Source organism: Salminus brasiliensis, chromosome 3 (assembly GCF_030463535.1).
Source record: "Salminus brasiliensis chromosome 3, fSalBra1.hap2, whole genome shotgun sequence".
In the NCBI taxonomy this organism is placed as follows: Eukaryota; Metazoa; Chordata; class Actinopteri; order Characiformes; family Bryconidae; genus Salminus; species Salminus brasiliensis.
The window spans coordinates 840020-852519 of NC_132880.1; the positions used below are offsets into that span (position 1 = coordinate 840020).

General features: G+C 44.6%; 1 protein-coding gene across 1 annotated transcript in view; it reads right to left on the reverse strand.

Annotated features, from left to right (window-relative positions):
* The window catches only part of LOC140551126 (protein shisa-8), a 19393-nt gene extending 14398 nt beyond the window's left edge, over positions 1-4995 (reverse strand). The window contains exon 1 of the mRNA XM_072674492.1: positions 4866-4995. Coding sequence (XP_072530593.1) covers positions 4866-4995 — 130 coding nt within the window. The remainder of the gene's footprint in view (positions 1-4865) is intronic.
* Positions 4996-12500: the final 7505 nt, after the last annotated feature.

Consider the following 12500-nt stretch of genomic DNA (forward strand, 5'->3'; position numbering starts at 1 on the left):
TCTCTCTCTCTCTCTCTCTCTGTCTCTCTCTCTCTCTCTCTCTCTCTCCCCCCCTTTCTCTCTCTCTCTCTCTCTCTCTCTGTCTCTCTCTCTCTTTCTCGCCCTCTCTCTCTCTAAACCCTCTTTCTCTCTCTCTTGGTTCAGTGTTTGATTGATGTGTCCTGCTGCTGTTTTCTGATTGGTGCATTTGTACCAATTAAATCTTATGCTGATAAATCACACCAGTGCTGAAGCCTGGAACACACACACACACACACACACACACACACACACACCTGCCCTGTGCGTCCACTCACTGGCCACTTTATTAGAAACAACTACTTTGTGCTTCCACTGACTGGCCACTTTATTAGAAACACCTACTTTCTGCTTCCACTGACTGGCCACTTTATTAGAAACACCCACCTTGTGCTTCCACTTACTGGCCACTTTATTAGAAACACCCACCTTGTACAGGTGCACAGTGACGTACTGTATTAGGCTGTTCGTGAGGAGCTGTTCGTGGTGCTGAAACCAACAGAAGAGAAGCCCAGCTGATCCTCACAGGATCCCCCCCAGGATACGTCCCCCCTCTCACTCTTTAACGTGGTCCAGATGTTTCTATACTGTCGACCCTACACATGTTCATTACACATGTATGCACAATTATTCAAGCTTAAACGTCACACACACACACACACACACACACAAAGCACTGCCAATACAATGTTCCCTGACATATGGTGCTGTACTCTATATACACGGACTAATGCACACGTCCCCATCTCACTCACACACACTCACACAGACACCTTCACTCTCTGCCAAGGACAGGCTTCGCACATATGCTTCTGAATCACACACACACACACACTCCGTGTCCCTGCCGGTCGGTGTGAAAGTCCCGCTGCTGAAGCAGCATCTGAATCATTTTACACATGGCCTGAGCTGTGAAGGTGACGGGCTTTGGTTTTACACTCCTCTCCTGTTGATCAGATCAGTTTACACCATCCCCACAATCCTAACCATAACTACACACTCTGAAACATACAGGATATGATCTTACTCACACAGCTCTTTCTAGAGATGACATGGTCAGGTCCAGAAACTAAAAATCCACCACAGGATTTTGCACAAACTGCTTGGACTCCAAGTGAAACTGGAGAAATCTGAAAACTGGTCTGACGTTAAAGACTTGTTTTGTGGACGTTTGATTAAAAATGATAAATAATATGATAAATAAAGTGCTTATGCTAAAGTGCTTTCTATTTCCAGACTGTTCCTACATTGCAGTGCTATTCCAGGTGGTTTCTATGGCATTGATAAATCCTTGCAGGTTGTTAGTGTGGTTTTGCTATGTACTTGCTAGGTGGTTGCAATGGTGTTGCTGCCAGGTTGCTATTGTATCACAGGTGTTTGATATGGTTTTGCTTAATGGTTGCTAAGTTGTTGCCATGATGTTGCTAAGTGGTCGCTATGGTGTCCCAGGTGGTTGCTATGGTGTTGCTAAGTGGTTGCTAGGTTGTTGCTACAGTGGGTGCCCAGGTGTTCCCATGTGTTTACTAGGTGGTTGCAATGGTGTTGCTAGGAGGTTTCTATGGTATCCCAGGTTAGTAGTAGTTAGTGTATTGGATATCTTTTCTCAACATTCTATTATTCATTCCTATGGGGAAAATATGTACTATAATTATGAAATCATAAGTCGCATTGGTTTAAAAATCATAAAGCATAAAACTACATTATTAATAAATACACCAAGATTTGTGTTTGGAGCCCGAAGAATTGCCCAACCAGTAGAGAAGCTTCAAATTGGAATAAAAGTTTATGGACACATTTCAGTGTATTCTTATGGGAGTGTTTTGGCCATAATGTTGTTCAGGGCAGAAGTGTCAGAGTGGGAACGGTGTCGGTCCCGCAACACACTAATAAAATCTGTGATATCAGGCACCCTGCTAACCCCTCTCATCACTCCACATTCATCTAAGCATCTGTCACTCTCTCTTCACCTCTCCCCTGTCCCCTTAGGTCTCTCTATTTGTCTCCCTCTTACCTACTATTTAATTCATGGAGTTCAATCTTCTCTCTCTCTCTCTCTCTCTCTCTCTCTCTCTGTCCTTATCTCTCTCTGCCAGAGGCCCAGTTTATTCCCTCATTTTCTCTCCATCCTCATTCCTCCCTCTCATTCTCTTTTACCACCTACCTCGTCAAGCTTTGAGCGCACTGTAAACCTGTGTAAGTAGCAGAGCTCTAAAGTCATTAAGGAATTAAGGTCATCAGGCTGATATTGTTCAGGGCCCGCATTGAACAAGGGCCCGCTTTTATCAATTCCCTCTAGAGTCGGTCGGTTTGGACCAGGCAGCCTCTGTTACCCAAGGGTCATTGCATCGACGCCCTATGCCTACTAGATGGTCTGTCTCTACTTGGACTGGAAGCCCCACACAGGCCCTGGAGTCTTTTGGAGACGCTCTGACCCCCCAGTCATCTGGACATAATCTGACCCCCATCAAAATGTGCCTCAGGCTCATTTCTCCACATCCCCAGATCTTCACATGCAGCCCTGCTACCACATCATCTACACTGGTACCTTTATTTAAGAGTGGTCTTAATGTTTTGGCTCATCAGTGGATGTAAGACTAACTGTATTACTGTACACCTGGAGAGAGTGCACCTGTGCATACCTTAGCACATGCACATGCCTGTGTGTGTATGGGTGTGTGCTGTATTGTGGGCGTGAGTGTGTGCAGATGGGTCTCTCTAGGGTCTGTGTGTGTTCCTGCAGCGTGATCCATCCGGTGTTAATGAACTCATCATTAAAGTCTCATTAAAACCTGAGGGGGGACGAAGCAGTGCTGAGAGGATGATCAACGACAAGAGCAGGGATGAATGACAAGCACACACAACCCTGTGAGTGTGTGTGTGAGTGTGTGTGTGTGTGTGTCTAGCTGTCCTCCAGACGGACTGTGAGCTTCCTATCAGCAGGTTTTGGCTTTGGTTTAAGTTAATTATATCTTAATTAGCAGCAGACACTTCGTTAAGCCACTTCCTTTAATGCTGCATACGAGCTACAGGGATTTTCTCATAAGCCGCATTAATTACTCTCGCTTTACTGACCAGCACACACTAATTACTCCAGCATCACTGACAAAGGGTCACAAGGTTGTTTCAGAGGTCGTGACCTTTAGTGTTCAGATGTGTTTGTTATTGATAAGACATCAGAAACCAATCAGAACCCAGAGGAACCCAGAGGGTTCAGCAGCTCCAGCTGATTTAACATAGCTAGATAGAGAACTGAATGACCAACTGACCAACTGGTCTACGGGTCTACAGATCTATAGGTCTACAGGTCTAAAGGTCTACAGGTCTAAAAATTTACAGTTCTAAAAATTTACAGTTCTAAAGATCTACAGATCTACAGGTCTACAGGTCTACAGGTCTAAAGTTCTACAGATCCACAGATCTACAGGTCTACAGGTCTACAGGTCTACAGGTCTAAAGTTCTACAGGTCTACAGATCTACAGGTCTAAAGTTCTATAGATCTACAGGTCTAAAGTTCTACAGGTCTACAATTCTACAGATCTACAGGTCTACAGATCTACAGATCTACAGGTCTACAGATCTACAGGTCTAAAGTTCTACTGGTCTACAGGTCTACAGATCTACAGGTCTAAAGTTCTACAGGTCTACAGGTCTACAGATCTACAGGTCTAACGATCTACAGGTCTAAAGTTCTACAGGTCTACAGGTCTACAGATCTACAGGTCTAACGATCTACAGGTCTAAAAATTTACAGTTCTAAATATCTACAGATCTACAGGTCTACAGAGCTACAGGTCTACAGGTCTACAGGTCTACAGATCTACAGGTCTACAGGTCTAAAGTTCTACAGGTCTACAGGTCTAAAGTTCTACAGGTCTACAGGTCTAAAAATTTACAGTTCGAAAGATCTACAGATCTACAGGTCTACAGATCTACAGGTCTACAGATCTATAGGTCTACAGGTCTAAAGTTCTACAGGTCTACAGATCTACAGGTCTAAAAATTTACAGTTCGAAAAATCTACAGATCTACAGGTCTACAGAGCTACAGGTCTACAGGTCTAAAGTTCTACAGGTCTACAGATCTACAGGTTTACAGGTCTACAGGTCTAAAGTTCTACAGGTCTACAGGTCTAAAGTTCTACAGGTCTACAGGTCTAAAAATTTACAGTTCGAAAGATCTACAGATCTACAGGTCTACAGATCTACAGGTCTACAGATCTACAGGTCTAAAGTTCTACAGGTCTAAAAATGTACAGTTCTAAATATCTACAGGTCTACAGGTCTACAGGTCTAAAGTTCTACAAGTCTACAGGTCTAAAGTTCTACAGGTCTACAGGTCTACAGGTCTAAAAATTTACAGTTCGAAAGATCTACAGATCTACAGGTCTACAGAGCTACAGGTCTACAGAGCTACAGGTCTACAGATCTACAGGTCTACAGATCTATAGGTCTACAGGTCTAAAGTTCTACAGGTCTACAGATCTACAGGTCTAAAAATTTACAGTTCGAAAAATCTACAGATCTACAGGTCTACAGAGCTACAGGTCTACAGGTCTAAAGTTCTACAGGTCTACAGATCTACAGGTTTACAGGTCTACAGATCTAAAGTTCTACAGATCTAAAGTTCTACAGGTCTAAAGTTCTACAGGTCTACAGGTCTAATCAAACCAATGATTAGCTCACAGCAGCAGTGCTGCACTGGTGCACCAGGGCTTAGTACTAATCCCGCTATTTATCCAAGATACAGACTGTGTGTTTGTGAGTGTGTGTCTGTGTGAGTGTGTGTGTGTGTGTGTGTGTGTGTGTGTGTGTGAGTGTGTGTGTGTGCTTGTGGAGTTCACGCTCACCATTGTTGGTCCGCATCGATCGTCCAGAGATGCCATTGGATCCGATTGGATGAAGCCCTCCCCCTCTGTCCACACCCCCCATCTCCCCAGGCTGCTTTAGCAGCTCCGTCAGGGTCCTAAAGTCAGACATTTTACATACAATTAGGACGGCTTCCTGTAAAGTTTTACAGTCAATAACAACGCTATATGGTTTAAAAAGATTAACACACACACACACACACACACAGCACTGCATATACTAATAACATGATAAACATTTACATAAAGTTTTACAGGCAATATTAGCATTGTACAAAATATTATCATTAATATTAGCACTATAAATCCATTGTATCCAGCACCACATGTCATACCTCCTCGGTAGTGGTCAGTCCTGTGAGGTCCTGACCACTGAAGAACAGGGTAAAAGGAGGCTGCAGAGAAAAAGATGGACAAAGTCTGGAACTATAGACCTACACAGTGCTCCTGTCCAGTCAGTGGAGCTGATAGAATGGGCAGTGTAGAAATAAGGAGGTGGTGTTAATGTTATGGCTGATTGGAATATTTAGACCATATTTAAGAGGATTTCACTAAGATCTGTGTGTGTGTGTGTGTGTGTGTGTGTGTGTGTGAGTTTTCTTTTTTAAGCGTTGGCTTTGTTTACTCTTCGTTGATCTCTCATGTCCAGTTTGTCAGCATCTCCATGGCAACACTATAACCGCAAACCCCCCCTCCCAACCACCATCACCACCACCCAGAGCCGCTGTCACTCTGATCCTTCATGCAGCCTGAGGACCACATCATCTTTCATTTACAAACCCAGCAACAACATCCCAGCAACGTCCCACTGACATTTCGCCCCCCGCTCCTCAGGCCCATCTATCAGTGCTCTAACGTCACATTTCATAACCGAATTAGCGCAACACTGCGCCACTTCAGCCGGATCTGCTCAGTACTAGATGTGTTCTCAGCCAAGAACGTGGGACAGGGCCTCCGGATCAGCTCAAGCAGGTCACTGCATTCTTCAGTCAGCTCTGCCTACGTACAGTTTTATACATACCAAAATATCTACTAGGTACAGGTTCTTCATGTCCAGGAGATGCCTCCGAGGTGATTAGGAAGAAGATAACCGCAGACGTAGATAACGTCTAACACCCTAACAACCCCCTGCATGACCTGGTAGACCACCAACAGCACCCCCATCAGCTTTCATGTTTGGTAGAGAGAAGAAAATCAAGATCCACTCTTGGTTCAGATCTGAGAACATCTACAGGTGTTTGTGTCCATCCTTCCACAGTGAGAAGATAACTCAATGTTCAGGACTCTGGGGTGGTCAGACTTCAACATTTACAAGAAGGAGTTGAGATTTTAACTCTGGGATGATCAGTCCAAAGTTGAGGGGGATCAGTCCAGTGTTAGGGCACAACTTCCTTCTAGAGCTTTACATTTAATGATGTTGAGGTCTGGACTCTAGGTGGGCAGTCCAGACCTTAACATCACTAAACATGTTTGGGAGGACTCGGATGCTGAGAAGCAGAAAGCAGACTGACTTCTAAGACTGACTCTAGAAGGTGTGGAGACAGCTCCCTGAAGCCCGTTGAGCTGAGGGTGGTAGTAAAGGACTGAGAAATGCTGCTTTATGGTCCTACAGCCCTCCCCGTTCTGCTTTCACAAGCCCAGATTTAGACTGGGACGGATCCCTAAGATATGTTTCCCAAGCAGTGCCTGCCAGCAGCATTGGACTGAGGCTTGCTGTAAGGGTCTGTCTGTTCTTCGATAAGAACCAAAAGAACCAGAGATCCAGCCAAGCTCTCAGAGTGACTGAAGTTTTGCCCTGACACTCAGCTGCCTGTCGTCTCCGTTTCTTCTTGGCTTCTGCCAGCTGGCTTCAGAGAACGTGATCTACAAACATTAACAAACATCCAGGCGCTCCTGCCAGTCAGATCAAACGTGGGCTCAGTGGATGGACGGACGGACGGACGGACTTGGGGAATGGACTTTACATGAGTGAGGACCGGCTATGACATCCAACCCACTTTCAGACAGCATGAGAAATGTGTTGGGATGTTGAGTGAGGAACGTCGCTGCAGATGGAGGTAACTCTCCGAAATTTGCTCTGCGAGTACGGGACGTTTGGCCGAAAGCTGTTTTCAGGGGCAGGAGGTTCGCGTCCAGTAGACTCAGGTGGTTGGCTACATGTGTGGAAGCTATCTGGTGTTGCGTGATTGGTTATTTTTGTCACGTGACTGCTTTGACTTATTTCCTGAATGGCTAATAACCTTCTCCTGCCAGAAGGGCTCCTTGTGTGGAGTGAAGAGCCTGTGGAGTGATACTGCCCAATCTGTGTAGAGTTTTTAATGACCCCCTCCCCCAAACAAACCCAGCCTTTCCTCCACCACCTTCAAAAGATTTACTCCATAATATTCTCCCCACAGACGTCCTGGCTCCCTCTCTCTTGACTCTTTTTTTTTTTTACGAACGAATCAGTGAAAATGTGCTAACGTTAGAGGAAAGAACCACCATCATGGTCTTTGTGAAGTGATGGCTCCTCCCTTCTCGACCCTCTAAAAAAATGTACAGCTCAGAAGTTTCTAAAATATTAAAGTGATACTTCACCCCCAAAACGCTCACGTCCACTGCTATACATGTTAGCATTTTTGGAGCAAAGTATCCCTTCAATATTTCAGGCGTATTTGTGAGCTGTAAATGCTTAGAGGGCTCAGGAGGGAGGAGCCACCGTTTCACAAAGACTGTGACTGTTCAGTCCTCCAAAATAACTCCTCTAAGCACAAGCTCCACGGATGCTAGCGTAACTTACAGTTATGCAGCTAATTTAAAACAAGCTTGCGTGCAGGACTGGCGAGGGGGGAGGGAATTGATTAATGAATAAAAGATAACAAGGAATGCTTTAGTCACGCTTCGCTGCGATGAGTCAGCGGAGGGGAGGGAAAGTTTTGGGGTGAAACTTAAGAGTATCCCCTAAGAGTGACAAAGTTTTCCACTAAATGAACGCCAGCTCACCCACTCCTCTCTGCCGGATTAGACTGCCGCCTCAGGGGTGATGATGGAGCCCCGTCCGAAACCTTTGGGACGTGTTGAAGTGGCAGAGCTAGTCATTCAACATCAGAACCTGACCTTTCTGATGTTCTCACTCTCATGGGGCAAAATGCAATCAAATCATATTCACAGCAATGTTCCCTACAGCTAGTGTAAAGCCTTCCCAGAAGACTAGAGGCTGTTCCTGCAGTAAATAAACTCTCTATTCAAACAGGCTTGGGTCTTTAAGTATTTGGACAGTGGCATTTTTTGGTCATTTTAGGACCTCAGTGGATTTAAAATGTAGATGTTCTGCCTTACGTTAACTAATTTGTTAGAAAATGTTCAAAAGTAATTGGACAAATGAACTGATCAGCAGTTTGTTCTTCAAATGGTACTTCAGGGGACAGACCCAATTCCAGTAAAGAACAATTCCAATAAACAAAGCACCTTTAAAAGGTTTAAGGAACCTTTCCTTGATGTAAATGTCTATCACAAATGTAAAGGTTCTTCATAATCATACAAACATGGTTCTTATGGAACCAAAGGCATCACCTAAAGAACCCTTTGTAGCACCTTTATTTGTAAGGGTGTTTGGTAGCCAGTAATGGGAATCCAAAGAGGTGCTGATGCAAGTAAGGGAGGCCATCATTAGACTAAAAAAATAAAAAAGAGTCTAATAATCGTATGGCTGCCAGTGGAACTGGGTCACTGGTGTTTATTGATGATGTTCTGCTGGTAGACGTAGCAGGATGTAGCAGAGTTCTGAAGTGGATATGTAGCTCTACTGCCTGCTCTTATTCAGTGGAACGCTGCAAACTGGCAGTAGAAGATGGTAGTAGATAATGACTCCCAAAAGTATTCCAAAAGCAACCCAAGAGCATCTCAAGGCAAAGAAATGGAAGGTTCTTAAACGGCCCGTCACCGACCCTCAACCCAACTGAGCAACGTTTCACTTACTGGAGATGAAACTGAAGCAGAAAGACCCACAAACAAGCAGCAACTGAAGATGGCTGCAGTAAAGGCCTGGCAAAGCATCGCAACAGAGGAGACTCAACATTTGGTGATGCCCAAGAGTTCCAGACTTCAGACAGTCATTGACTGCAACGGATTTCCATCCAAGAATGACAAGAAAGATCTAATCCAGGTATTAAGTCACACTTCAGTCACATCTAGTTGCTTCATTTCAAATCCACTGAGCTTGTGTACAGAGACAGAAATTTCAACAATGTCCAAATACTTATGAGCCTGACTGTTATGCTCTATGGACAGTGAGATAATTGTGTGATTAAATCTACAGTATAACCTATGCTAAACTGTATTTACTTTCTCTATTATGTTTGTTTTGATGTTAGAATAGTGATCAAAAAATCAGAAATAAAACATCTCTTCTGTTTATGAACACCAGAGCGACCTTCGTTGACCTTCGTTGAACATTTTTAGAAACACTTTCCAGACAGTTTCTGTGATAGTCTCAATGAACTCAGAGTCAGAAATAATTCAACGAAATTAGAGGGAAGAGAGACTTTCAAGCTGTAGAACTAACAGAGGCCTTAGAGGGTTAATTAATGGTGTAGACCTCCATCTGGTCCAGGTTCTGGCAGGTGGTTTCACATGGCAGGTTTGGTTTGCAGATGCTGTGAGTAAATGATGCTAATGGTACAGCTTGAGATTTTAAAGATAGACCTCGTGGACGCTCCTGGAATTCAGGTTCTTGTAGTTAGTGTGGCACCGTGGACCAGTCCAACCCCAAACTCACACCAGATACAAAAACAACAGCATCATGTACACTGTTAACCCTAATACAATCAACATACTCTAAAAACATCAGCATCTCTCAAACCGAATTCCAGATCCAGATGTGAAGACCTGGTTAAGTTGCTTCCACTTAGATCAGTGAGTCACAGCCAGTTAATATCCTATAATATCATCACTTCTAATAACTTCCACATTAGCAGTTGCCATCATTAGTGCATGAGTGGCCACTGTAGCATTCATCAACATGAAGACACACTCAGCAGCAGAGAAAGGGTAACGTAGAGGCCAGGCAAGTACAATACAAAACAGATTACCAGTGAAAACATAGTGGGGGGGTAGCCTGGAGGGAGCGACTACACACTGATGGGCAAGACATGGCTAGTATGGATGGTGCCAGGAGCCAATGGGAAAGATGTGAGTTTTACAGTTTTTTACTATTTTTAATTATTTGCCCTGCCAACACCCTAAAAGTCATGTATTTATTGAAACAGCTCAGTTCGCACTCAGTCAGTATAACTGAAATTTAATACTTTGAACTCAAAATATGTCTGAAGGTTGATCTTGCACAAAAGCTTTTATCTCAACTATTCTTTTTAAAGTTTTGTCTGACTTGATCGGTTTAAGTGAGCTCAATTTTCTGTAGAATTGAAGTTGTTTTATCATAATTAATTCCTCACGTAGAGCAATTAGGTTTTACAACCACGTCACATAATCACTTCAGTCATACATTTTTCTCCCGTTCTGTTTGAGGTAAACTGATATGTATGTGATGTCCAAACAAGATTCCTGGCCTTTTCCCGACCGCCACACAGTGGGCTGCTATCGTGTCTAGGTACTTGCGGTTTGTCCCAGGTGGTCTCCATTCATTTTAAATGAGACTACGTCAGAAGCAGCAGTGCTACAAATGTGCTAGGAAAGTAATGCAGGCTATCTTTCTCACTCTATCAACCCACGCATACAACAGCTCAACGATCCCCCCAAGCCCAAAAGAAAGGTTCTGAAGAAATCAGAGAAGCCTCCTGTGTTTCACCTCATCTTCTAATGCACTTTGTCCAATTCGGGACTGTGGTGGCAATGGGGCAACCGAAGAGGCCCATGCATCCCTGTGGCCATCACTTGAAGAATCCCCGGGTCAGCTGAGACATATGATCCCTCCTGGGTCTTCCCTGTGGGAGGTGAACCATCTCTCAACTCCAGCTGGCTCCTCTCAACGTGAAGAGGGCAGGGGCGCTACTCAGAGTCTCTCTTGGAGGTCAGAGCTCCTCGTTCAATCGTGAAAAGTGAGCTCGACATCTCTTCTCGGCTGATTCTATCCACAATCTTGTTCTTTTGGGGCCAGAAAGTAAAAATCCGGCCCAAGATTTTGTTCCAATTGCCTCGGCTGCAGCAGAGCCTGGGCCAGATCTTCACTGAATTTGCCATCTCTGATCATTACCCAGAGTCCTGACCATCAATAAGTCTGAGGACATAGATTAAGGGGTAAAGAGCTTTTGCGGTAAGACCTCAGTCTGTGGCCCACTGACCAGTTAGGCCAAACCACCCACTACCGGGAGACACAGAGGACCCCCATGAAAATGAAGTGACGACTGGTGTTACCTGTGTCTGATAGTGTTCCTTAAGCTCCCTGCTTTCTCAATTCCCTCCTCTCTGGCATCAGAGGAGTTTACTGGCCCAACTTTTATGTTTTTCCTTCCCTCTTTTCAGCCCTATTTAGATTCCCATTCCCCTAAACCACTGCTGGGCTAAGAGTTAGTTTGGTGGGGTAACTCCGGGGAAACATTACCCCTCAGTCTGTGGTTTAAGGCAGGACCATCCCAAGTTCTGTTCTGTGCAGTTTCTCTCAGTTGTCATTTCCTTTAAGGTCTTTACAGCTCCTGCCATCTTCTGAGATTCCCTCAGAGCTTTAAGTTTAGTGTTGTTCCTCACTCATCTCTAGTCACTTGGGTCCACCCTACTCACTATTCCAGCCAGTCCCTGTGGCAAACTGCACAGCGCACTGTGTGGAGGTTCCCTCGGGTGCCCAAGAAGGAATCCACCTCTGGGGAATCTCTGTTCTACGATACATCTAGAATTACTGTAAAACTTCATCCAACAGTCTCATATGTTCTGACTTGGTTGTACTGGGAGGAGTTTTGATTGTACTGGGAGTGGTTCTGGTTGTAGTGGGAGGAGTTTTGGTTGTAGTGGGAGGAGTTTTGGTTGTACTGGGAAGGTTTCAGTTGTACTGTGAGGGGTTTTGGTTGCACTGGGAGGGGTTTGGTTGCACTGGAAGAGGTTTTGTTTGTACCGGGAGGAGTTGTGGTTGTTTCGGGAGGAGTTTTGGTTGTACTGGGAGTGGTTCTGGTTGTAGTGGGAGGAGTTTTGGTTGTAGTGGGAGGAGTTTTGGTTGTACTGGGAAGGTTTCAGTTGTACTGTGAGGGGTTTAGGTTGCACTGGGAGGGGTTTTGGTTGCACTGGAAGAGGTTTTGTTTGTACCGGGAGGAGTTGTGGTTGTTTCGGAGGGGTTTTGGTTGTACTGGGAAGGGTTTTGTTGTTTTGGGAGGGTTTGGTTTTACTGGGAAGGTTTCAGTTGTACTGGGAGGGGTTCAGGTTGCACTGGGAGGGGTTTTGATTGTACTGTAGGAGGGCATAGGTGTACTGGAGGATTGCAGTGAATGGGATTTGATTGCTTTGTGTTGTTTCTGGTTGTACTGGAAGTGTTTTTTAGTTTTGTTTGTACTGGGAGGAGTTGTGGTTGTACTGGAAAGGTCTCGGTTGTAGTGGAACATCTGTAACATCTGGTGTAACATCTGTGCGCAAAGCGTTTCAGAGCATCTCCTTTAAATCTCTTTTAAATGCATCTTTGGCGTTTTTACACCTGCA